Genomic DNA, 27,049 nt, shown 5'->3' on the forward strand with positions numbered 1-27,049 from the left:
GAGGGAGAGGGAGAGAGAGAGAATCACAGGCAGGCTCTGTGCTGTCAGCTCAAACTCACGAGCCATGGGATCATGACCTGAGCTGAAACCAAGAGTCAGACGCTTAATTGACTGAGCCACCCAGGCGCCCTGCTATTGATGTGACTTTAAACTAATGTCCCTGGGGCGCCTGGGTGGCTCAGTCGGTTAAGCGGCCGACTTCAGCTCAGGTTATGATCTCTCGGTCCGTGAGTTCGAGCCCCGCGTCGGCTCTGTGCTGACAGCTCAGAGCCTGGACCCTGTTTCGGATTCTGTGTCTCCCTCTCTCTGACCCTCCCCTGTTCATGCTCTGTCTCTCCCTGTCTCAAAAATAAATAAAACGTTAAACTAATGTCCCATATGTGCCTTTACTCAATTCTGATGTCCCCTCTCTTTCGTTGACGTGCTGGTACCATGTCACAGGTGATGGGCGTTTTACTGCATTGACACATCGGGAAGCGAAATCCCCCCTGTGTTACTTTTCCATTTAGAAATTACCTGGCTATTCCCATATGTGGTCTCACCCCGGTCAGCTCCAATGCCTCATTTCCGGAACAAATGTTTACTAAATGAAAGGAGATGACATTGGGGACAAATTGGGGAAATTTGAATACAAAATCAACAGGGATTACTGTTCATCCTCCTAGGCATCATCCTTATTTTAGGAGCTAACCCTAATCTTTGAGATGAACAAAAATGCCCGACTGATTTCCAGATTGCCTCCCGGTTTAGAGTCGATCTGGCAAGCGCCCCTTGAAATCCTGTCGGTATGTGGTTGGGATTGCACGGCACTTACAAATCAACTTAAGCACAGTTTCCATCTTTTACAATGTTGTGGACTCTAGCCCAGGCAACGATGTTTTTCTCTTCATTTATTTACTTCTTCTCATGCATCTTCGCAACCCCAGGCCTACGACAGCAAGGGGAAGGGGCAGTCAGTGAAATTCAGCAAGAGTGTTCCTGAGGAGAGTGGCACCTAACAAGGGCCTCATCAGAGGCTTGCAGCCAACCCACAGCCTTGCAAGGGGCGGGAGCCAGGGGCGTAAATACCCTGACCCCTCTCCACATGGGCCAAACCCAACCGGCAGCCTTTGGCACCAACCAGTTGGTCAAGTTCATACAGCTCCGCCTCCTGGGACACGGAGTGGAATGCAAAAGCTTGCAGGGCGGACCTGGGGTCAAGTGGAAAGCCCACAGCAGCGGGCAGGGTAGAGCGTTAGAATCTCCTGCCTTTCTACTATCTCCTTCGTTCCTAAGCGTTCTCCGCCGGTTTCCTTCCCAGGTAGTTCCTATTTGTGTTGCTGTTTTCTATAGGATCCCCCTTCCTATCACCACTGTGTCAGTTGTCATCTATACGTGAGAAAGCTATTGATCCATACCAATTGCATAGCAAATTGGCTGGATAAGAAAGTATTTGACGTTTACTGCCTGTGTAGCTATCACTTACGTGGTATGTGCGTTAATTCCATTACTTGTAAAGAAATAATACCGTTTTCCTTGTTTTTTTTTTCTTTTTTGTTTTTTTTTTGGTACTTAATGAGATAACACATACAAAGTAGTAAAAACAGTGTTTGGCTCCTAACAACCCCCTCGGAAAGATCTCCGTTTTTATTCTCTCTAATAGGTTTATCAGCTGATCCGGGGTACCAGGGACTTTACAGTATATTAACCCTGATCACTCTCAGCTGATTTCCCCCACGCCAACCTGCAGTTTTCCAATTCTCTCCGGGTCGATGAGGTGGACCGAAGAACTTTAAACATAACTACGGATGTTTTGACTGTCCCCACAAAAGGACCCAATAATCCATTAAGAAAGGAACCGTTCTCGCGAGGACCCCAGTTCCAGAAACAGGGCTTTATATGACACTAGACTCCAAATGCAGCTGACCTTTTCTCTTGAAGTGAGTCAACCAGCTGGCAGATCTGTCTCTCAGGGGGGCCTAAGACAGAGCAAGGTAAATTTAGACCTGTCTCTCAGATATCTATCTACAGAACAGTGGTTCTCAACCTGGGTGCCTTAGATCCCCAGGGGATATTTCGCAACGTCTGGAGACATCTGTGGTTGTCACAACTGGAAGGGCAGCGCCACTGGCATCTGGTGAGTATAGGTCAGGGATGCTGGTCAACATCTTCCAACGCAACAAAGAATTCTCTCACCGAAAAGGTCGACAGTGGTGAGGCTGAGAAAGTCACCTACAAAAAAGGAAGGAAGGTTGGTCAACCGGGTTGTTTGGATTTAGACAAGGCATTGCCCTGGGTATGGTGGGAGAAGTAAGAGGAACCTGGTGCTTCTGCAAACTTCATGTCTCGGGTGGTTTAAATAGTTATGCTCCTCCCCTAACACCCCCAACTTTGTCTTTGCACTTGGAAACTCTAGGGCTGGCAGCCTGGAGCCTCTGGGACTCCATGCTTCCTGAAGACCATCTCTTCATCTCAGAAGCCTCCAGACATAGATCACTCCATGCAACCAAAAAAAAGGTATTTTGAGCATAGGGACAAATTTGGATAATGTAACTAATTAGGTGTATGAGCCATTCTCAGTGGGGAAGGGAGGGGAGGGAACCCAAATCATATGCCAAAAAAAAAAAAATCCTCTGTAAATCTAAAGAAAAATTTTGGTAGTCTAAAATGTCAGTTCCTTGAAGATAAAGCCAGATGTTTAATAATAATAGAAATGGTTTTCTGGAGCGTATCTCTAGTTTACATAACTCGGAGGAAGGAAACACCATTGATGGCTGTTTGCGACAGCACGTTTTAGAGTGATGTCCCCAGCATATTTTGGAGCTACAGTATGTTACCATCTTTGAAATGCACAATTTGGTATTTTCTCTTTATCTTAGTTGATGCTCTTGGGTCCATCTCAGGCCGATCGTGACACCTTTCATGCTCTGCTCTCTCCAACCGGACTTGTAGATTTCATCGTGGAGGAAGACTGAACATGGTAAGAACAGTCAAGAGATTCCCTAAAGAAGTGTTATCTGTAATCCTTGGGGGAAGTACTGAAACCAGCTGGCAAGAGAGATGTTTAAGAATTTGTATTTTGGTTATTGGCGGAGGAAACTTCTTCGTGGTGTTTCATAATCAGGATTAACCATGGGAGCATTTCATAATTGCAGATTAATCAAGGCTAGGTCTGTCCAACTTCCTGTAAGCATTCAGGCGGGCTGTAGTGAGGACGAACAGATGTTTGAATTGGGGAAATCACTTCTGTGGGTCTAATTTGTGCATCCTACGTCGTTGGCTTTGAAACCGTACAAATCACTGAAGTTACTGGACAGCCGTTACGGCTTGCAACCACGGGTTTTGTTCAGGAACAAATGGAATTGGGGGAAAAGAGGCCTCGGTACAGAACTGGACTCCGTTGCCAGCATAGCACGGCCATGTGGGGATTTATAGCCAAGGAGCAGAGTGGCGGTCTGTGGGTAGAAAATGACTAAGACAAAACATCAGGGGTGGGGGTGGCTTCTGGATAAGTGGGCTTACCAGGATTCTTGCGGAAGGCAGGCCAGGGAGATTGGCTGTCACCTGGAGGATGTTAGGGGATGAGGGACTGTGTCAGATACCCGGGATGATCAGAGATCAATGGTGAGGGATTCTCGTTAAATGGACCTGAGAGGATTCATGCTAAAACTGGGCAGATGGACCCAGAAACACAAAAGTCAAGGCCTAGTGACTGAGAGGTGCCTTCCAGGGCTGTTGTGAGGCTCAAGTAACAGGCTACGTGTTTGAGTTCTTCGTGGGCAGTGTGAGCTATTAGGGATGCCAAAAATTAATCAGAAAAGGACATCAGTGGCCTTTTGCCGAAATGATTTTGTCACCCAAAGTAGATATGATGGCGTGCATTCAGTGGGAGCCCACTCTGGTTTCTAGATCTCCATGTTGGCGTCAAGGCTCATTTTGTGTCTACGGTCTAATGAAGAGTTAACCACGGTGCGAGGGGAGGGGAACTATGTTACAAAGGAAACCGCTGCTTATAGTTTCATTTCCTAGAAACTCAGAGGTCTGTTTTTATGCAAACCCCTGCCCACATCTGCCTTTGCCCCTTGAGGGATGGAATAAGGGGACTGGTGATAATAAAGACCGTTCGCATTTACTGACCACTTACTAGACATCCAGCGTCATGCTAAGGGCTTGATGTCTGTGGATCTGTTTCAGCTTCAGAGCAGCCTTGTGAGGCACAGATGAGGGAACTGGGGCTTCGGGAGGTTCGAGAGCTTGAGTGGTCTTGGCTGGATGGCCTGATTCCGGGAGCCACGCTGTAGCCCCATAAATGTGAACTTCCATTATGATACCTTACCACTGAAGAGAAAGAGAGAAACTGGTATATCTTTTGTAAGAAAAGAAGTGGAAACAATTTGCAAAAGAAGACATACAAAAGGCCAGAAAGCCCCGGGGAAATTTATTCAACCTTATTAATAGTTATATGTCCTATCCTTTGATCTGGAAACTCCACTTCTAGAAACCCTTCTTAAAGACATGATCAAGGAGGTGGCAAATAATTTATGAAGATAGTCTATGCAGCATGGCAAAGAGAATATGTCATGCCGGATGTTGAGGAGGGGTTACTTAATCGTGGTCACCCATTAAATGGAATGTTGTGTAACCACCAAATCATGTTTTTTAAAAGAACACTGAAAGACCTAAGAAAGTACTTATAATAGTGGCAAATGAAAACAGCAAACTAGAAATTGATAAGTAGCATATATTTCTCATGTGATTTTTTTCAATTTTAGAGAGAGCAGGGTAGGGGCAGAGGGCAGAGAGAGAGAGAGAGAGAGAGAATCTCAAGTAGGTTCCATGCTCAGTACTCAGCTCGGAGCCCAATGCAGGGCTTGATCCCACAACCCCAGGATCATGACCTGAGCCAAAACCAAGAGTTGGACGCTTAACCAATTGAGCACCCCCAGGCACCCCTTCCTGATGTTTTTAATCTGTGCACACTAGATGCTTCCTCACTGTTGGTTAATCTGTGAAGATGGTTTACATGAACACATGTGTTACCTATTTGTCTTAATAGTTTCACAAAAGAGCATTCTAACCATTTTACAGTTGAGAAATCAAGAGGCTCTTGAGGTAAACCGATCCACCAAAGTGAGAGGGCTCTCATGTGGCTGAATAAGAATTTAAAATCCAACCTTTCAGGAGCTCATGGGGCGCTCAGTCAGTTAAGCATCTGACTTCAGCTCAGGTCATGATCTCCTGGTTTGTGAGTTCGAGCCCCGTGCCGGGCTCTGTGCTGACAGCTCAGAGCCTGGAGCCTGCTTCGGATTCTGTGTCTCCCTCTCTCTCTCTGCCCCTCCCCTGCTCATGCTCTGTCTCTCTCTCTCTCTCTCTCTCTCTCAAAAGTAAATAATAAAATATTTAAAAATTTTCAATGCAATCTTTCCACCAAAAAAGCTCTAGCTAAGGCTGGAATGCTCCTCACTCTGTGTAATAGACACAGGACATGGAGAGCAGTATTAGAAAGACATATGCTGATATGTAACCGTAGTCTGGCAGTTTTACAAGTAAAAACATTATTCCACTCTTCACTGTAGCAAATTTCTTTGTGCCCAAGCAAAGAGGTAACCAGAAATTTATTTACTAAATTAAAGAAATCTCATCATTTAGAAATTTGAAAGATTGTGCTAAAATTAAAAGCAATCATTACAGATTAACCAACCAGTGTCTTCACACCCCAAGAACAGCTCGCTTCTGTCTCAGAAGCTTGCCAAATCTTAGGGCTGGGCGGTGCGCCATGGCCGGTCCCCAGCTTGCCGCCTATGTCTGTACAGCCTACAAGCTAAGAAAGCTTTTATGTTGTTGTTTTTTTAATGTTTATTTTTACTTTTGAGACAGAGAACGAGAACGAGAGCGTGAGCAGGGGAGGGGCAGAGAGAGAGGGAGACAGAGACAGGGGATCTGAAGCAGGTTCCAGGCTCTGAGCTGTCAGCACAGAGCCCGACTCGGGATTCGAACCCACGAACCGTGAGATGGTGACCACGGACGCTCAACCGACTGAGCCACCCAGGCGCCCTGAAAATTTTGATGTTTTTAAGTGATTGAAAAAGTCAAAGGAAGAATAGTATTTTATGACCCATCCTAAGTACATTAAATTCAAACTTCGGTGCCCACAAATAGTTTTCTTGTTTGTTCAGATATTGTCTATAACGGCTTTCACGCTACAATGGCAACCTACTCGTTGGTTGAGTGGTTGTGACAGAGACCATACAGCCTGCAAAACAGAAAATACTTGCTAACTGGCCCCATAGAGGAAAAGCGTACCGTGGCGGATTCTGGAAAACAAGCGGATAGAGTATATGATCAAATAAGACTTAATATCTCATGGTCTTTAGTGCCTGTTGTAACGTGTAATAGCTGTTGAGTACCTAATTTATGTAAGACTACTATATAGCATTTTATTCTTTTATTTTGAAAACTAAGTCTGTTGGGCTAAAAATGATAGGAAGTAAATGATGAAAAGTCTATTTTTAAAGTATGTGGGTTATATCCTTACACTTACTTTTGTTTTGTTTTTGGTTACATAATGAGACTTTGGTATTTAAGATAATTACACTTTCCAGAGATTAGCCTACAATGAGAAATGTTTTTGAAATTTGCAAAAAAAAAAGGGGGGGGAAGGGGGAGCTATTTTGTCATAAATTTATTAGGGAAATTCCAAGTGGAGGCTCAGTCTACCAAACAAATAGAAAAACAAGGAAATCAGAGGCTCCTGAAATAAAATGATTCACCAAAGTGAAGTAACTTCCTTGCTCATGGTGTTTGGTTAGCACCCATGGTGATGTCCATATCACTCTCCAGTTATCAAACAATTCAGTGCCCTACCCAGTTAATGGGCGTTCCCTCCTTGGTGAGTTACAGATAGACTACACCAGGTGGTGTGGTCACACTAAGAAAACTTTATTTGCAGCAAATAAGGAGACCACGGAGAATGACTTTCAAAGCCCCTAAGCAGATGTGAGTGGGTTCCTTTTACTTAGGGTTAGGATGAATATTCAGAAAGGGGAGCTTTGTCATCACAGGTCAAGGTGGGCACAAGGTTGCAAAACAGGTGTACTTAGAAAACAGACGTACAGGAGCATCTTATGTTAAGCGTGTGCTCCTCCTGGGACGGAGACTTTAACACTTTAAGGAAGCAGGGGTAACTGTCGGACACGGGGAAAGGGCTGTAGAAGTTGCGGGTGTAAACTGAGCAGGGTCTTGGGCTCCTGATCTCCAGCAAGGAATACAGGGCCTTGCTGGTTCACCGGCTAGAACCACATCAGTTGACCTTGAGGAAAAAACAATTGTCTGAAAACAAGCTTTAGACTTTCTGGTACTTCTAATCCCACAGCGCGGTTTCAGTATCGACAGGGCAATAGGTTTGTGACTTCAAATTCATGGGTGTCCAACGACTGCTCTTCTACTCATTCCTTGCCTCTCCTGTGTCCCTTTCCCATTATTTTCCAGCTGGCCATCAGCTCTGGTTCAACCCAGCCTGGCCACTCGCAGGATTCCCGCTGTAATATGAAATCCTTCGCTTCCCCAGCTTGCCTTCAGCACCCCCACCACCAGAAATGCATATTCCAATAATTCCTTTCCAACTTGGGCCACTTGGCTCTTTTCCTGCCCGTGTGATCTTGCAGATAGACTGGAGGAGCAGGTGAACCCATGGAGCTGTTGCCCCCGAAGCCTGGCACCTAGTAGCCCCCAGGGGCACTCAGTATGTTGGCCTTCAGATGGGTTGGCTGGTAAAGGCGTGGCGGTGAGCAGAACAGTAACTGTTCCCAGGCTTCCAATATTCCCATCTCAAGGTGGATTTCCTTCTGAGAGGAATTTTGCTGAGAGGAATTAAATCTAAGCAGAGTGTAGCCATGCAGAGTGTGTGAGAAAGACCCCAAGGGGAAGGCAAATTACCTGCAAAAAGATGAGGGGGTTGGGGGTGGTTCCTTGTTGCCAGCAGGTAATCACACTGATTTCCTCGTGCAGTGTCTGCCTGGGCCTCCAGGAGGGTCCTGTCCTCCTTCTCCTCTGTCTTCCACATCTGCTGTCTTCTCACTCATAGCTGCTAAGCTTGCTTCCCACTTCACCGAGAACACTGCAGCCATTGGAAGAGGATATCCACATGTTCCCTCCTCCTTGTGCGCCTACCTAGAGCTTCTGTACCTGGATGTCCTGCCAGACCACCTATCCAGTTCCCCGTCGCTGCCTAACACATCACCCCAAAATGCATTGGTGTAAAACAACCACAATCATATACTTTTTTTTTTAAGTTTATTTACTTATTTATTTAGAGAGTCAATGAGCAGGGGAGGAGCAGAGAGAGAGAGGGTGAGAGAGAATCCCAAGCAGGCTCTGCGATGTCAGCAAAGAGCCTGATTTGGGGCTCGATCCTATGAACCATGAGATCATGACCTGAGCCAAAATCAAGAATTGGATGCTTAACCAACTGAGCCACCCAGGCATCCCACAATCATATACTCTTATGTGTGGTGGGCTCAAGGGCCAACTGAGCTCAGTTAGGTGGCTCTGATGCTGGGTCTTTCACACCGTTACAGTCAGTGCCCAGGGCTGGACTCACCTGAAAACTCGCTCCCTCACAGGTCTGTGCCCAGGCAGGGAGACTCAACGGCTGCCAGCTGGGGCTGCTCAGGGGGGGTCTCTGTCTCCAGGTAGTCTCACCAATATGGCGGCTGCAGTGTAGCCAGGTTTCTTACAAGGCTGGTGGCTCAGGGCTTTAAAGAAAGTGGGGAGAGAGACAGAGAGATCAAGAGAGAACGAGCACTAGGTGAGGGGGAAACCCTATCACCTTTTTTCTGTCCTAGCCTTGGAAGTCCTGTGGCATCACTTCTGCTGCTCTCTGTGCAAATTCTCACAAAAACCTCAAAGGAGGATAGGAGATTTGTCAACAAATGTGTGGACTCTTCTACTGAGGATGAGAATTTTTTCTGTTCCTAGCTAAGACCAGTCTCCATGCTGGTGTGCTAGGTGTCCTCCCTGCTCTCCTGCTCAGGATCAATGTTTGAGTACTCATCATCATCATCATCATCATCAATGCTTTTTGGTGTTTTTTTTTTGTTTGTTTTTTCATTTTCACCAGCATCACAACGTGCTATTATTTCTCTTGTCCTAAAATAAATCCTCTTGACCCTCCTGGCCCTGGGAACACCTGCCAGTGTTTTTGTTCCCCTTTGCAGGAAATTTCCCAGAAATGTTTGCTGTTTCCAATCCATCATCCTTCTAAGAACTTTGAAGTCGTATTTTCTTTGGCTTCACCTTCAAAATGTAATCCAGTATCTGGCACGTTCTTACCACCTCCACCCTTGCCAACTGGGCCTTTTGCTTCAATTGCTGTCATAGCGTCTTGACTGGTCTCAGTCCTTCCACCTTCACCTCCTCACGGTCTCTTCTCAACACAGCACAACAGCACGGATCTTCTAAAATGTAAGTCAGGCCACATCACTCTTCAGCTCGTAAGCTTGACACGGAACCGCATTCCACTCAGAGGAAAACCATCATCCTTGGAATGGTTGGCAAGGCCCTGCGTGCTTGGCGAGAGGCTGGGGGCCCTCCCTCTTTGACCTCATCTCCTATCATTCTTCAACTCCCCTTGCTCAGGGCACACCAGTCTTGTCATCATCTTTTGAATATTCCAGCATGTTTCCACCTTGGGGGCCTTTGCATTAGGCTTGTCCCTCTGCCTGGAATGCTTCCCCCCCCCTCCACCCCTAACCCCCTTAATAGAGCTGCATGGTCAACTTCCTCCTTTCCTTGAGATCTAGGCTCAAATGTCAACTTCTCAATGATGTCCCCCCAAACCACTGTATTTATGGCCACAAGCCCACCCTGCTCTTCCTTTTTCTATAACCTTGTCACCTAACATTGATGTGATGATTATAGTTCTATATTTTTTGTTTATTATTTGGAGAATGTAAGCTTCAGAAGAGCAGGAATCTTTTCTATTTGGTCCACTGATGTGACCCAACGCTTAGAAGTGGGTACCTGGCACATAGCAGGTATCAATAGATACTTGTTGAAATTTTCATTTTTCACAATTTACTTTCACATTATTATAATAAGGTTTTATTACATGCTCTGCAATCTTTAATTTTTTTAAATGTGTATTTATTTTTGAGAGAGAGAGAGAGACAGAGCGTGAGCCTAGGAGGGGCAGAGAGAGGGAGACACAGAATCTGAAGCAGGCTCCATGCTGTCAGCACAGAGCCCAATGCGGGGCCCAAATTCACGAACTGTGAGATCATGACCTGAGTCGAAGTCAGACGCTTAACCAACTGAGCCATACAGGCGCCCCTGCTATGCAAATTTTAAGATGTTTTTATTTTTTTATTTTTTTTTCAACGTTTTTTATTTATTTTGGGACAGAGAGAGACAGAGCATGAACGGGGGAGGGACAGAGAGAGAGGGAGACACAGAATCCGAAACAGGCTCCAGGCTCCGAGCCATCAGCCCAGAGCCTGACGCGGGGCTCGAACTCACGGACCACGAGATCGTGACCTGGCTGAAGTCGGACGCTTAACCGACTGCGCCACCCAGGCGCCCCTAAGATGTTTTTAAAAATAAAAGGAATACCTGTTCTTTATTTAAAAACTCAAAGAACAGAGGATATAGCATGTTCTTTCCTACCCCGCAGAGGCTCCCTTTCTTACCCCTTCCCAGAAAAAATCACTGTTGAGTTTCTAATGTGTCCTTCTGTATTTTTCGCTGCAAGTACAAATCAAATATTTGTATCTTTATTCATCATAAAGGGTTCATATGCTATGTTATTTTCATGCTGCCTTAAAAATTCATTTTGTTTATAACTGAATAACATATCTTGTGCAGCTTTTCATGTCAATACCTATAGGTCTACCACATTCTTTTTATTTTTAGTTTTTAAAGTTTATTTTATTTAGAGAGAGAGAGAGAGAGAGCACGGGAGGCGCTGAGAGAGAGGGAGAGAGAGAGAATCCCAAGAGGCTCCCCACTGTCAGCACAGAGCCTGACCCGGGGCTCGAACTCAGGGACTCTGAGATCAGGACCTGAGCCAAAATCAAGAGCTGGATTCTTAAGTGACTGAGCCCCCCAGGCGCCCCCACATTCTTTTTAAAGAGATGTTTGGTGTTCCGCTATGGGTGGTTTCTCAGTTTTAACCATTTCCTCCAGTTGATAGATCCTCATCCAGTTCTTCCCAGCCTTACTGTTTCAGAAAGCTGAATAAAACTCACAAAACAGTGTCACTTGAAGACATATAAGGCTTATTATAAAAAGATGTGCTAGTTGTTGTTTTCTCATCTCTGTGGAATCCTTAGGAGGCTCATGGTGGTTGGAAGCCTTGCTTAGATCATTTTGAAACGGCAGCAGCCTGAGCTTCTGGGGATCTAGGAAGACTCACAGCTGAGGTCAGACACAGGCAGATAAGTTTCAGGGGGCTCCAGGCCAAGGCTCAGAAGCATCGAGTAAGCACAATAGAAAAGGAGCGTGGAGGTCCGTTGGCTCAACCCACACAGTTTGTGGATGAGAAAGTCAAGGTTTACGAGCGTTTAGTCAGTAGCCCTGCAGCAGATTGAGAGGCTGACTCCGTTCCCAGCTTCCTGGACAGCATGTTTCCCTATTCGCCATCCTAGCCTCCAGCCTTAGACCTGTGGGTGGGAAGCAAATGTGGGTCTCGGATCAGGAGAACTCGGTTCTGAATGCAAGTTCAAGTCCTGCCAGGAAACGGATGCAGCCACAAGGATGTGTTTTGGCACTTTGAAGGGTTTCTTGAAGCTTCTGTTTGAAGGGGAGGCAGGCAGCATTACCTTTCGGCCTGACTAGCCTTTGTCTGCAACATTGTTTGCCCCACCTGGATTGCCCCAACAGCAGAGATCTCCCAGCTCAGGAGACACACGTGGCCTCTGAGCGGCAGTAGTAGAGGGATTTGGTTCCTAGCTGGGCAGGAATGGTGTCTGACTCCCCAGTATTCCCCTCCTTGGCCTAGCACAGTCTTTTGTGTAGGTTACATACTCAATATGTGTGTTGGATAGCTGTGTGAGCATATAATTCTTTTGTGAATGTAAACCTGAGCATGCCTGTAAGTTTACAGATTCATGAACTACCCTGACCTAGCATTGCTGGACAGCAGATGGAATCCATCAGAAGTGTATCATCCGAAAAGTCTCTCTTTTTCCCTCAAGTTGGTCCCACTCAAATTGTAAATCCCTCCTTTTGGTATTTGGCAGATTTCCTTATGAAAACTCTAAGTAGCACAATATGGACACATCACAGTGCTAAGAATCCTTGAACCGAAAGAGAAATACACTGCGATACAGACACAGGCCAAGTGTGTTTGCTGTAACTGTGTGAAGCACCTTGAAGATGATTGCTCAGCATATGCACTTGGACGCTTGGTTCGAAGTTGCTTCTCTGATCTCTGCCTCTCCATCAGTGAGATGGGAATATTTATATGTCCTTTCAACTTTATTGTCAGGGCTTAGTGATGTCCTAGCAACACTGTGTCTCCTTCAGCATCTGGCACGTAATAAGCACACGAGAAAAGGCCACACCATTGTTTAAAAAAAAAAAAAAGCAAATGGCCGTCTGGTGACCGTTCAGTGTGAATTCGACATTTTCCATTTTCACAAGAAGAGGCGATTTACTGAGAGAATAGAACACCTGTGCATACAAAATCAAACATTCCCTTCTTGACCAGTTAGCTCGCTAATTGAGCATCTGGATTTACCCAGTGGATTTGCATGTGTAGTTAGCTGGGATTTGCAGCCGAAGCTGAGCCTGGTGTATGTCATGGTGTATTACGTTAGTTTACAAATCACGTTACTGAAAGGCACATGTCTTTAGGCAATCGTGGCCCAAAAAACCAAAACAAAACAAAATAACGTGAATTATTTGTAGCAGATGAAAATATAGGGCCGGCTCAACACTGAGTGAGCTCTGTTTGAAGACTTTTACTTACTTACTTATTTATTTTAAGTAATCTCTACACCCAATGTAGGGCTTGAACTCAATGACCCTGAGATCAAGAGTTGGATGCTCTACGGGCTGAGCCACCCAGGAGCCCCTTTGGCACTGAGCAAACTCTTATATTGAATTTTGTTGAAGCTAAGGTCCCCACTTTACTGTTAAGCAGGTAGTTCCCAGTGGTTTGAAAGGGGACATTTCCACTTAAGGAATAAAGGAAAACTTCACATCTTTCAATCATCTTCTCAAGAATATTTTTTAAATTTGGAAGCCTCAAAAGGTATTATTTCTCTTTATCGTTTTAAAAAATACTTATTTTATTTTTGAGAGAGAGAGAGCATGAGCAGGGTAGGAGCAGAGAAAGAGGGAAACAGAGGATCTGAGGCAGGCTCTGCGCTGACAGCGGAGAGTCCGATGCGGGGCTCAAACTCAGAAACTGTGAGATCATGACCTCACCGAGGTCGGACGCTTAACCGACGGAGCCGCCCAGGTGCTCCTTATTTCTCTTTAACACATTTGGGAAGGTTTTCTTCCTTGAGTCAATTTTTCCCCCTCCTTTGCTTCTTCAGAACCCAGCCTGTCACTGTCTATCTGCTATCTCTGAGTTCCAAGCTCCTGGTACAGCCGGCACAGAGAGCCAGGAGACGGCCCGTCTGCCATAGAACATTCCAAGGGCTAGCTGGGCTGAGGCTCAACTACTGAGCATAGGACAGGGACAGTCCCGTTCCGGATATGCCTGTTCCCAGGAGAGACAAATGAGCTCGCCATTCTTACTGGGGTTTCAGGTTCAAGGCGACAGAACTGAGAAAGGACCAAGGAAGGGGCCTTCTGCAGTTTCACTTCCCATGCCTTCCTCTGACACTGTCCCCTTTCCTTCTGGGGTACTTTCCCACTTCACCCCTTCTTTTTAGAGGTGCCAAGCCCTCCTGGTGTCTCCTCGCTTCCTTGTCAACAGTCTGACCTTTGGAATACTTTACCATTTATGATCATTCAATGTGTGTCTTCCATGGGATTTTAAGAAAGTTCAAAGCCTTGATTTATTCAGCAAATACTTATGTCATGCTCACCATGTGGCAGGCCATCGTAACGATAGAGTACATGTAAAGACAAGCAAGGTTCCGGACATAAGAGTGTTCACCACCCAGAGGGAGGATTGCGTGCCTTGACATGGAGCCTTCTGGAAAAGTAGTATAACAAAGCAGCCAAGAGCACAAGCTCTGAGTCGTGCCCTCTGCTTTACACTCTCTTCGTAAACAAACCTAGTTCTTAGCATTGGAATGACGAGGAAATCATTCGCTAAATGCCACTGGTGGAAATTAGCGGTGTGTGAAGGCGCTTAACAGGCTTTCAAAGCAGTATAATTTCTTTTAATATTTGGCAGGCTTGGGTTAAATTTGCTTAGAGTTAATTCTATGCGTGAGTTTCGTACAGCCTAAGATTTTGTCTAGGCCAGGGGTTTGCAAACTACGGCCTTTGGGCCAACTCTGACCACCTGTTTTGTATTGTTCGTGAGCTAAGGAGGGTTTTTATAACTTTAATGAGTCACATTCTTAATGGTAATTGAAGTACCCACATGATCGCCTCAATTTTGCCTAAAATATATACTCTCTAGCCCCTTCTGGAAAAAGCTTGCCATCCCGTGGTCTAGACCAGTGCTCTCTAATAGAATTTTCTACAGTATGCCTGCACACTCGAATACTGTAACCTCGAGCCTACTGTGCCTTTTGAGCACCTGAAATACAGTTAGTGTAGCTGAGACACTGAATTTTAAAATTGCATTTAATTTTAATTAATTTAAATTCAAATGGCCACACATGACTTGTGGCTATCATATCAGACCGAGCAGCTCTAGACCATTTTATTTATTAGTTTTTTTAATTTCTTTTAAGTTTATTTATTTTGAGAGACAGAGAGAACAGATGAGAGGGAGAGAGAGAAACCCAGGCAGGCTCTATGCTGTCAGCGCAGAGCCTGATGTGGGGCTCGAACTCACAAACCACTCACAAACCGTGAGATCATGACCCGAGCTGAAACCAAGAGTTGGACGCTTAACCGACTGAGCCACCCAGCTCCCCTAGACCATTTTAAGTGAAAAGATTCTGTATTCTGTCAATGTTCCTCATTCTCAATTTCATCAACTCCCCAGAGGCTGTAGGAGTCAAGGGCAAGGCAGCACTGCTAGTCAGATTCTTGCCCTGGACTGACTTTCATTGTCTGCTAGAAAATACTTAATGGAAAGTGCTGGAAAAATGCATGTGAGCACTCGCGCTCTCTTAGGGCTGCTCTTGATTCTGTCCATTCATCTGCCTTCATTTGCGGTAAAGCAGTGGGCTTTTTCAACCCTGCCCGGCCCCAAATTAAGGAAGGCTTAATCAACTTTAGAGTTCAGTCTGCCGGCAGAGAAAACCTCACTTCCTTCCATCACTGCTCGCAGATGCTAACTTCAGCCATAGCTCATGCCTCTCCTAAGACTGCTAAAAACAGTAAGAAGCCATCAACACGCATCATGAATATTGCCAAACCGTTTCCCCTAAGAGTAAAGCCACAAGTCAACAGTTGGCGTTCATGGTGACTGTAGTTCACAATACTGAATTGTATTTTGGAAAGTTGCTAAGGGAATAGGTCTTAAACGTTGCCATCACAAGAAAAACAGCTGTCACGATATGAGGTGATGGATGTTCACTAGACTTGTTGTGATCATTTTACAATATACACATATATCTTGCTCATAGCCCGATACCAACATCCCATATTTTAGGTTCTCCCACGAGCAGCAATTTACTGCCAAGTTCTGAATTCCACAGTGGCTAACAGTGGGTTTACATTGGTAGAGTAGAAAAGCCAATGAACACGGGCTTAGTATAACAATTTTGTGATTTCTCAGAAGCTCCTAGAGGTTAGTAGCTCAGCGTCCTGATTTGTACTATGCTCTGGGAGGTCATGCAAGGATCTGGCGACTCGAGATCACCTACCCTGTTGCTTCACCACCCCCGTCACGTTGTCCATGGAGATTACTCAAAAAATAAAATAAAATCAGGGGTGACCGGGTGGCTCAGTCAGTTAGGCATCGACTTCAGCTCAGGTCATGACCTCTTGGTTCACGAGTTCGAGCCCTGCATTGAGCTCTCTGTTGTCAGTGCGGAGCCCTCTCTGAATCCTCCATCTCTCTCTCTCTCTGCCCTTCCCCTGCTCGCTTGCTTCCTCGCTCTCAAAAATAAACATTAAAAACAGAAGTTTAAAAAAAATAATAAAAGCTGGGGCGCCTGGGTGGCTCAGTTGGTTAACCATTCTGACTTCAGCTCAGGTCATGATCTCACGGTCTGTGGGTTCGAGCCCCACATCAGGCTCTATGCTGAACAGCTCAGAGCCTGGAGCCTGCTTCGGATTCTGTGTCTTCCTCTCTCTCTCTGCCCCTCCCCTGCTCATGCTCTGTCTCTTTCCATCTCTGAAAAATGAATAAACATTAAAAAAAATTTAAAAATCTTTAAAAATAAATACAATACAATACAATACAATACAATACAATACAATTTGGAAATACCATTAGTTCTTTCCAGACAAGATGCTGACACTTCTATATGTGTAGTTTAATTATATGTTCTCATTCCATGGGCTATTTTTTGATACTTGCAATTAATTATTTTTATCATCCTCATCAAGTCCAGAGATTGTTCTATATCTCCCAATATATTTTTCTTCTTTTTTGTTTTGATGGAGAGAGAGCATGAGCTAGGGAGGGGCAGAGGGTTGGAGGGAGGAAAAGAGAGAGAGAGAGAGAGAGAGAGAGAGAGAGAGAGAGAGAGACTCTTAAGCAGGCTCCATGCCCAGTGCAGAACCCAATGTGAGGCTCAACCGTGAAATCATGACCTGGGCTGAAATCGGGAGTCGGAATCTCAGCAGACTAACAACCCTGGGGACCCCTTCCCTTTCTTTCATCTCATACTGATAGAATCGCCATTTATAATTGGGCATATACCACTCAGAAAAAAAGATTGTATTTCCCAGCCTCCTTTGCAGCTAAACATGGCGTGTGACTAAGTTAAAGCTAATGTGATGTGAGAGAAAGTGAAATAGGCAATTTGGGGGGTGTATCCTTAAATGGTGGGGCTGTTCCCCTTCTTCCTATCTGCTTCCATCTGGCTTCTTGTAACATGGATGTTGTAGCCACCTATCTTGAATGATGCAAAGGCAGACAACGTGCCAAGGGTGGTGAAGTGACAAGGTAGATCACACAGTTCTTCCAACCGTCGATCCAGAGCTGGGTTGATCTGGCCAGAGTTGGTACTTCTGTCTGGGTTGATCCCAGAGAGTGTCCTCAAGAACGTGGGTTGGAGCTTCTTAAACCTTTCTCCCCAAGGAATCCCCGGGCAAATAGAAGAGATAGAATGTTATCCCCTGGGGAGTCTGGGGCTGTAGCCTAAAGCAGTTGACTCCAAAGGGAAATTTCTTTGAAATATTTTGCTTTATTTCATTCATGCATGCATTCACTCTTTTATTCATGTGCTTATCAAACATACTGCAACACAAATTAAGTGCCAGGCATTGTTTTACACAAGGGCACACAAAGCCCTGCTCTCTTGGTGCTTATATTCTCATGCAAGATAGACATTAAACAGATAAGCGCATAAATTATCAGCAAGATAATTGCTGATTGTGTTAAGGGCCATGAAGGAAATAAAGCAGAGTAGTCTAGTACAGAGTATATATACCTCTCTGTGCCTCAATGGACTCATCTGAAAAATGGAAATAATAATAGAGGTCTGTAATTCCAAAATCTCCAAACTGAAAGCTTTGTCCTCACTCAGTCAACGGCAAACATACGACTTGAATTCATTTGGATGTGAATCTTGATCTGAACTTGAGTAAGTTAGTTTCCTTCCTTCCTTCCTTCCTTCCTTCCTTCCTTCCTTCCTTCCTTCCCTTGATTTTTCTTCCTCCCTCCCTCCCTGCCTTCCTTCCTTCCTTCCTTTCCCACTTAGTGTGGATAATTCTTTGTTTCACTGCACAAAATTTTAAGTGTTTGGTGATGGGATACTGCCCCAGGCCCCAGTAGGAACATTACATAACATGTGGATCCGTATATCCTATTACCTTCTAAGATCTGAAAAATTCTTAGTTCCAAAACACATCTAGCCCCAGAGGTTTTGGGTAAGGATTGAGGGTCTGTAGTACCACTCACATGTGGTTCTTATGAGTTAATATATCGAAACATTGAAAATGATGCTCAGAATATAGCAAGTGCTGCTTACTAGAGAAAGCCTGACTGAGTGTGTGTTATTTATGTAGACACCTGAGGGATGAGAATGACCTGGCTGTGGGAAGAGGAAGGGAACAATAATTTCAGGAAGAGGGAACAGCAGGTGCCAAGACTGGTTCGAATGCGGAACAGAAAATAGGCCAGATGTCTGGTGTGTGGTCAAAACAGGGGAAGGATGGTTCAAGGTCATGGAAGTAGGGTGGGAGTCAGAGCATGCATGATATAAGCAATAATAAGGATTCAAAGTGTAATAGGAAGTCACTGTAGTTGATGTGACTCATATTTATAATGAATGCTTTCATGCTGTTTGATGAATGGCTTGTAGAGGAGACAGAGAATTGGGGGACCATTTTGGAGCCTCTTGTGGTAGTCTGGGTAAGACCTAATGGCTAATGGGGGTAAGGAGGTGGCAGTAGACATGGAGAAAAGTGGACGAGTGCAAGAAAAAGTTTAGAAATATGGAAGGATAAGAGACTTTCTGATTAATTTTCCATTCTAGTTTATACTATGTCCATATGTAGAGTCATTTCACGGTCGTTGTCTCAGGTATGTTAAGGTCAGGGTTTGCTGGACCCAGCTCATACAGGCTTGCCAGAGCAATTCTGCACATCCCTCCCCAACTCTGCACTGAACGGCATCACACTGGCAGTTGCAAATTGGCCATGGTGGGAGTCTTTACATTATGGGAATTTGCAAATGCTGCAGATCAGGACTTAACAAATCAGAGATGTGGGCGGGGGAAGGACAGCGGTTGTTAAACCACTCTTATTATGCCTATACCTCAACTGCCTTCATCTTAGAGCATTCGTTTCCCCCCCCATCATAGAAATACTTAAACTAGGCATATTCCGGAGAACTCAGTTGATGGCTATCACTTCATGTTTTTAACTCGCTAATTTAGGGATCCCCCCAGTTCTTCCCAGGATCTCATCTAGGTTCGTGGGAGTGGGCTCATAAGAGGGTACCTGGTTCATAATTTGTCCTTTATTCATTTGGCCCCATTTAGAACACAACTCACCTCCCAGGTCAACAGTAACACCCTTTGCAGCGTTACTTATTACCTTCCAATAGTGGGGTTCACGAACTCATCATGTCTTCTGGCAGAAGCGTGGCTGGAGATGGGGTCCAGGGTCTGGGATCCCATAATCAGGGACCATAAAAATAGCTCCCTCTGCATCTCTCCTTTTCCCATCTTGACTCAACCCCTCCTCCCTGAGTGATGAACATTTCTCCTAAATCTTTGAGTAAGATCGATGCTCAAGGGAGATATACCACGTTTATCTATGAGCTTCCTATAACCCCTGGCCTATTGCCATATCTCCCCAGGGATCTGAGTGCTCCACGTTGGGGAGTATAGCCTGAAAGGATAACTAGAATTTTGATGGGTGGAAATGGTAGAACAGACTAGTCCAGGTGAAAAGACTTGCAAGTCAGGGAGCTACACATTGGGCTTGGGGGTTAGCGACTAGAGAAGCTGAGAGGGGCGTTGTATCAGCTGAGCCTGGACAAGTAGGTATAAATAAAGCCAATTACTGGAAGACTTTGGATGCCATGACACAAAGTTAGGGCTCATTCTGTAAAAAAGGGGGAAAAAAGAAAATAATTTGAAAGACTTTAGAGTAATGTAATCTGATTAATCTTAGGGAAGCTTAATAGTTTGGGTGGATTGGAAGAGCAAGAGCCTGAGATCAAGGATGAAGTTTTAGCTAAAATGGCAAAGCAAGGAGGATGTCAAGGAGGTCAATGAAGAACGTCAACTGGACTCAGTGAATGGTTTTAATGAGGAAGAGGAGGAGACAGGGTGGTGAAAGAGAAAAAGAGAGACAATGTTGTACCTCTAACTTCAACTCTAGGCATCTCAAGGTGCATGAAGAAGCTCTTTGAGATCCTTCTGAACCATCTTTCATTAGAGAAAAAAGAAAGCTGGGGGGAAATTTGCTTATTTACCTTGTATTAGAGGAATTAAGGGAAGTAGGCATTTGGTTTATTAGATATCACCATATTTGGTTGATTCAGTCAATGGGGAAGACAAAAGCATTAATTGATCTAGAAGCTTGTTGTAGAGACACAGGCTACATCATTCCATAGATAAGCACCTGTTAAACTAAAACCAGTGTTCTGGAGTAAAATAGTGATAGAGATCCTGAAACTTGAGGGCAAGTCCCTGGTTAAACCACCCTCTCAGGCAGGGCAAGTTCAAGTTAATATGGTGATTAGCAAAGCTCTTTAGTACTTCCCATACTACCTTTTAAGGTCTTTCTCCCCTGGGTCCCAGTTTCTCCCCTGATAAATCTGGATGCCCAAGAATCAGCATTATGGGCAGTTTGCCATATGTCCCAGTTTGCCTAAGAGAGTCTTGGTTTTCTGTCAATAGTCTTAGCGTAATTATATATTTTTTTCTTAACATTTATTTATTTTTAGAGAGAGAGAGAGAGGGAGAGAGAGCAAGCACATGAGTGGGAGAAGGGCAGAGAGAGAGGGAGAGAGAGAGAATCCCAAGCAGGCTCTGCATTGTCACCACGGAGCCCAACGCAGGGCTCAATTTCATGGAGACTGGGATGCTTAACTAACTAAGCCACCCAGGTACCCCTAGTCTTAGCATAATTCTTAATAGGTCTGCCTTCCTTTCACTCTCATAAGTATCCTCTTTTTAAAAATTTTTAAAAATGTTTTATTTATTTTTGAAACGGAGAGAGAGGCAGAGCGCAAGTGAGGAAGGGGCAGAGAAAGGGAGATACACAGAGTCCGAAGCAAGCTCCAGGCCCTGAGCTGTCAGGACAGAGCCCGATGCAGAGCTCCAACTCATGAACCATGAGATTGTGACCTGAGCTGAAGTCAGAAGCTTAACTGACCGAGCCACCCAGGCGTCCCCATAAGTATCCTCTTTGATCAATCAGGAGTCACCCGGACGGTTCCCTGACTGTCTGCTCTGCTCTCTCCTTTCCACATTTCTGTAATGTAAACCCAATGTGTATGGGATTCTGTGTATCTCCCTCTCTCTGCCCCTTCCTCACTTGTGCTCTGTCCATGCCCAAATCATCTTGGATTTCCAAAAACAATCCAAGAGGAAAGCCAGCTCATAGAATGGCAGTGCTACTTAGGATATTGAGAGCCTTGAATATTGTGAGGTGTAATGTGCAATGTGTACCAGAGCAGGCTTAGCACGCAAACAGTAAGTGCACTAAAGTCTTAATGTGTTATTTGTCCCAATGTATTTTCATTTTAATATTCTTTCGTCCCCAAATTTCAGACTTTGGCAGCTAGTTGATAGCTCTTCCACTGCACTATTTTTAAATAATAGTGAATAGGAAAGTGTGCGTCTATCACTTTGAAAGCTATGTAACTGAAAGGCTAAGATGCTAAAAGCTAAAAATGTAACTAAATTATTATGAACCTTAGTAGTGGACAAACACAGTCACGGAGTGGGAGATGTCGTCCAGGCAATGGAGAATAAGACTTGATGTGTTTATTTTAAACTGTAGCAAAAGAGAGGCAGCAAATAGGAATTTTCAAATCTGATTCTTGGTATATTTTAGAACGATTTAGAATGATGGTGATTTGTTCTTTCTTATACTTTCAGGTGTTTCCAGTGTGGACATTGAAGAGACAGTCCCTTATCCTTTTTAACATAATCCTAATTTCCAAACTCCTTGGAGCTAGATGGTTTCCCAAAACTCTGCCCTGTGATGTCACTCTAGATGCTCCAAAGGCCCACGTGATTGTGGACTGCACAGACAAGCATTTGACAGAAATTCCCGAAGGTATTCCTACCAATGCCACCAACCTCACCCTCACCATCAACCACATACCTGGTATCTCTCCAGCTTCCTTCCACCAGCTGGACTACCTGGTAGAGATCGATTTCAGATGCAACTGTATACCTATTCGACTTGGGCCAAAAGACAATATGTGTCCCAGGAGGCTGCAGATTAAACCCAGAAGCTTTAGTAGACTCACTTACTTAAAATCCCTTTATCTGGATGGAAACCAGCTTCTAGAAATACCTGAGGGTCTTCCCCCCAACTTGCAGCTGCTGAGCCTTGAGGCCAACAGTATCTTTTGTATCATGAAAAATAACCTAACAGAACTGACCAACATAGAAAAACTCTACTTGGGCCAAAACTGTTATTTTCGCAATCCTTGCAACGTTTCATTTTTCATAGAAAAAGATGCTTTCCTGAGTCTGAAAAATCTAAAATTGCTCTCCCTAAAAGATAACAATATCACATATGTCCCCACTACATTGCCGTCCACTTTAACAGAACTCCATCTTTATAACAACGCCATTGCAAAAATCCAAGAAGATGATTTTCATAACCTCAATCAACTGCAAATTCTTGACCTAGGTGGAAACTGCCCTCGTTGTTACAATGTCCCATTTCCTTGTACACCCTGTGAGAATAATTCTCCCCTACAGATCCACATGAAGGCTTTTGATGCATTGACAGAATTACAAGTTTTACGTCTATACAGTAACTCTCTTCAGCATGTGCCCCAAAGATGGTTTAAAAACATTAAAAAACTTAAGGAGCTAGATCTTTCACAAAACTTCTTGGCCAAAGAAATTGGGGATGCCAAATTTTTGCTTCTTCTTCAAAACCTTGTCCAACTGGATCTGTCTTTCAATTATGAACTTCAGGTCTATCGTGCAACTCTGAATCTATCGGATGCATTTTCTTCACTGAAAAACCTGAAAGTTTTACGGATCAAAGGATACGTCTTTAAGGAGCTGAGCAGCCATAACCTCTCCCCGTTACGTAGTCTCTCCAATCTTGAAGTTCTTGATCTTGGCACTAACTTCATAAAAATCGCTGACCTCAGCATATTCGAACAATTTAAAACATTGAAAGTCATAGATCTTTCAATGAATAAAATATCACCTTCAGGAGATTCAAGTGAAGTTGGCTTCTGCTCTAACACCAGAACTTCGGTAGATGGTAATGCACCTCAGGTCCTTGAAACATTACATTATTTCAGATATGATGAGTATGCAAGGAGTTGCAGGTTCAAAAACAAAGAGACTCCCTCTTTCTTGCCTTTTAATAAAGATTGTTATGTGTATGGGCAGGCCTTGGACCTAAGTAGAAATAATATATTTTTTGTCAAGTCCTCTGATTTTCAGCATCTGTCTTTCCTCAAATGCCTAAACTTGTCAGGAAATACCATTGGCCAAACTCTCAATGGCAGTGAATTTCAGCCTTTAGTGGAGTTGAAGTATTTGGACTTCTCTAACAACCGGCTTGATTTACTCTACTCAACAGCGTTTGAGGAGCTACGCAACCTGGAAATTCTAGATATAAGTAGTAATAGCCATTACTTTCAATCAGAAGGCATTACTCACATGCTAAACTTCACCAAGAACCTAAAAGTTCTGAAGAAACTCATGATGAACAACAATGACATCTCTATGTCCACCAGCAGGACCATGGAGAGTGAGTCTCTTAGAATTCTGGAATTCAGAGGAAATCATTTGGATGTTTTATGGAGAGATGGTGATAACAGGTACTTAAAATTCTTCAAGAATCTGCTGAACTTAGAGGAGTTAGACATCTCTGAAAATTCCCTGAGTTTCTTGCCTTCTGGCGTTTTTGATGGCATGCCTCCAAAACTAAAGACTCTCTCCTTGGTCAAAAATGGGCTCAAGTCCTTCAACTGGGGAAGACTCCAGTATCTGAAGAATCTAGAAACTTTGGACCTCAGCTACAATGAGCTGAAGAGTGTCCCTGAGAGATTATACAACTGTTCCAGAAGTCTCAAGAAACTGATTCTCAAGTACAATCAAATCAGGCATCTGACAAAGCATTTTCTACAAGATGCTTTCCAGTTGCGATACCTGGACCTCAGCTCAAATAAAATCCAGATTATCCAGAAGACTAGCTTTCCAGAAAATGTCCTCAACAATCTGGAGATGTTACTTTTGCATCATAATCGGTTTCTGTGCACCTGTGATGCTGTGTGGTTTGTCTGGTGGGTTAACCATACAGAGGTGACTATTCCTTACTTGGCCACAGATGTGACTTGTGTGGGGCCAGGAGCACACAGGGGCCAGAGTGTGGTCTCTCTGGATCTGTATACCTGTGAGGTAGACCTGACTAACCTGATCCTGTTTTCACTTTCCGTATCGGTGGCTCTTTCTCTGATGGTGATTACAACAGCAAACCACCTCTATTTCTGGGATGTGTGGTATAGTTACCATTTCTGTAAGGCCAAAATAAAGGGGTATCAGCGTCTGACATCACTGGATTCTTGCTACGATGCCTTTGTTGTGTATGACACTAAAGACCCAGCAGTGACAGAGTGGGTTTTGGATGAGCTGGTGGCCAAGTTGGAAGACCCAAGAGAGAAACATTTTAACCTGTGTCTTGAGGAAAGGGATTGGCTACCAGGGCAGCCAGTTCTGGAAAACCTTTCCCAGAGCATCCAGCTTAGCAAAAAGACGGTGTTTGTGATGACAAACAAGTATGCAAAGACTGAGAACTTTAAGATCGCATTTTACTTATCCCATCAGAGGCTCATGGATGAAAAAGTAGACGTAATTATCTTGATATTCCTTGAGAAGCCCCTTCAGAAATCCAAGTTCCTCCAGCTCCGGAAGAGGCTGTGTAAGAGTTCCGTCCTTGAGTGGCCGACAAACCCACAGGCCCACCCGTACTTCTGGCAGTGTCTGAAAAATGCCCTGGCCACAGACAATCACGTGACCTATAGTCAGGTGTTCAAAGAGACGGTCTAGCCCTTGTTGGCCAAGCGTGACTGCCTGACCTACCAAGGAAAAGCTTGGCTGTCTAGATTGTCCCATGAATGCCTCACTAAAAGGGTGTTGTTAAAGTCTCCAAGACCTGGGATTGTCCACATCAGAGAGGAGAGTCACAATATATGACAAAGGAATTGGAAAAATGGAATTTCTATAATGCATCACATCATCTTTCCGATCTCTCTGTGACCCCATTGGCACTTGAGTCTCCCCTTTCTGTTTCTGTATAAGACACGACTGGGAGAAGGGCGGCAAGGAGAGGACATAAGGCTCTGATTCTCCTGTAATTCTCTTGTGATTATTAAATACACACGCAATCACGAAATTCAGAGGAATCGTGCTTCTACTCCTAAGAAGTGCCGCTATGTATGGAAGTTGGGTAAAAGATGCTCAGGGCCTACGTGTATGACATCACAATGTACTAGAGTTAGTGAAATGAAAACACAGGGAACGCAACTGATTGCTTCTGCATCACCTAGCGCCCCCTTCTGCACAGATCGACTGTTGCCCTCTCCAGAACCAGGCGGCACAGGCACTCTGACCCTGGATGTCTGTCCTTTGGAACTGTGAGAAAAAAGTGTTAAGTCATCCAGTTGATGATATTTTGTTATACAGCATCCTGAGCGGACTCAAACAAAGATTTTTATCTGCATTGCAAAAGGACTATAGCCAAAGTAAAATTGCCTCATCCAATGGTCTTTGAAACTGCTTTGCTAACTAATATCGTATATCTGTAATTATCTGCCAACTTGAGCCATCAACATTAGGTGGTTTTTATTATTATTGTTATTTTTAACATTGGATGGTTTTGATGGTAAACTCTGAAGGAGGACCCCCAAGAACATTTATTTATTTATAGTTATCAGGCAGGGATGACAATTCTTTGGATTCCTTTAAATTGCATGGGGGAGGAGAAGCCAAGGTTTACAGACCTCAGCACTCAGAAAGCTTCAGTCTTGAACCCCAGCTTTCGCCCTCAATGGCAGCAATAGAAAGGACCAAGACATTCTGAAGACACACATACTTTCAACTGGGTATAAAGCCACATGAGCTCAAAGTTTGAAACCTGATCACTTTGCTTTATTTCAGGAAAACAGTGACCTACCGAGGTGTCTGTGCCCTTTGGAAAATAGTGTGCATGGGTTCAAATCTCAGAGCATTAGTTGGGAGATATTGTATTTTCCTCATGTATCAAAATGCCAAGGGTTGTAAGTATAGCTGTAAATACACAGTATATGAATTATTTCCAAAGGACTTGTAATCAATAAGGGTCACAAATTCCCAAATTAATCTCTGGATGAGATGAATAAAGACATAAGCTGCAAGAACCGACTATTTGCCAATGTCTTTAAGCTTTATTGTACTTAACAGATGCCTTTCTTCTTCAGTGAAAACAAAGGTAATATCATAACAATCGGCTCTTGGCCATCATAAAGTTTCTTCTATCACAACACATCTACACATAATGTTGAGGTTATTTTGGTGATTTATAAACCATAAAGCACTTGGAGACAACTTAAACATCTTCTGAAATGGATTAAGAGGAAGGGAAACTGAAAATCATGCATCTCGGAAACCACAGCATATTTTGACATGAAGCTATGTACAGGGTTTATTGTAGAAAACAACTGCAAGGACATCAGTTACATTCTTTGTAATCTTGGTTAATCACTCTTAACCTTCTGAGAGCTCTGTGTGGAGTTCTGTACTGCCAGGTGCCCTCCAAAGCTCTGAATGTCCTGCTTCTCGGCTGACACCCGTCTGGTTGGCTCCATTCTGGAAGGGACTCTGGACTCTCCATAGATCCCACACCACTGTCAAGGCTTGGCCCCCGGTTCCTTTCACCTCTGGACTTGCGAGGTTGTGTCCTTCCTCCTCAGACACATCCCGTGCCTCAGCAAGACTTGGGCATTGGCGGGATCCAAGCCAAGGGGGAGCATTTGGCAGGGCAAATATTATGGCTGACAGAAGGCAAAGCAAGTGTCTGTGGTCTCTAGAGGAGAGAGAGGATCAGTGTGACCATAGCTCTGTGTCTGCGTCAGGTCTCCTGGCCCCATCCTCACGTCTATTTCCAGCTCTATTTGGACACT

The 27,049-nt window shown here is 44.3% G+C and overlaps 2 protein-coding genes across 2 annotated transcripts in view; both read left to right on the forward strand.

Annotated features, from left to right (window-relative positions):
* Window positions 1–2,861: 2,861 nt before the first annotated feature.
* On the forward strand, window positions 2,862–26,289 carry TLR7 (toll like receptor 7). The gene is made up of 2 exons (XM_030305202.1): window positions 2,862–2,959; window positions 21,789–26,289. Exons 1-2 carry the CDS (start codon window positions 2,957–2,959, stop codon window positions 24,936–24,938), a joined length of 3,153 nt encoding a protein of 1,050 aa, XP_030161062.1. The 5' UTR covers window positions 2,862–2,956; the 3' UTR covers window positions 24,939–26,289.
* TLR8 (toll like receptor 8) overlaps window positions 21,221–27,049 on the forward strand; it is a 37,937-nt gene continuing 32,108 nt past the window's right edge. Inside the window, exon 1 of the mRNA XM_030305203.1 lies at window positions 21,221–21,231. The gene's annotated coding sequence lies outside the window, so the exon portion shown is untranslated. The remainder of the gene's footprint in view (window positions 21,232–27,049) is intronic.

Source organism: Lynx canadensis, chromosome X (assembly GCF_007474595.2).
Source record: "Lynx canadensis isolate LIC74 chromosome X, mLynCan4.pri.v2, whole genome shotgun sequence".
Taxonomy (NCBI): domain Eukaryota; kingdom Metazoa; phylum Chordata; class Mammalia; order Carnivora; family Felidae; genus Lynx; species Lynx canadensis.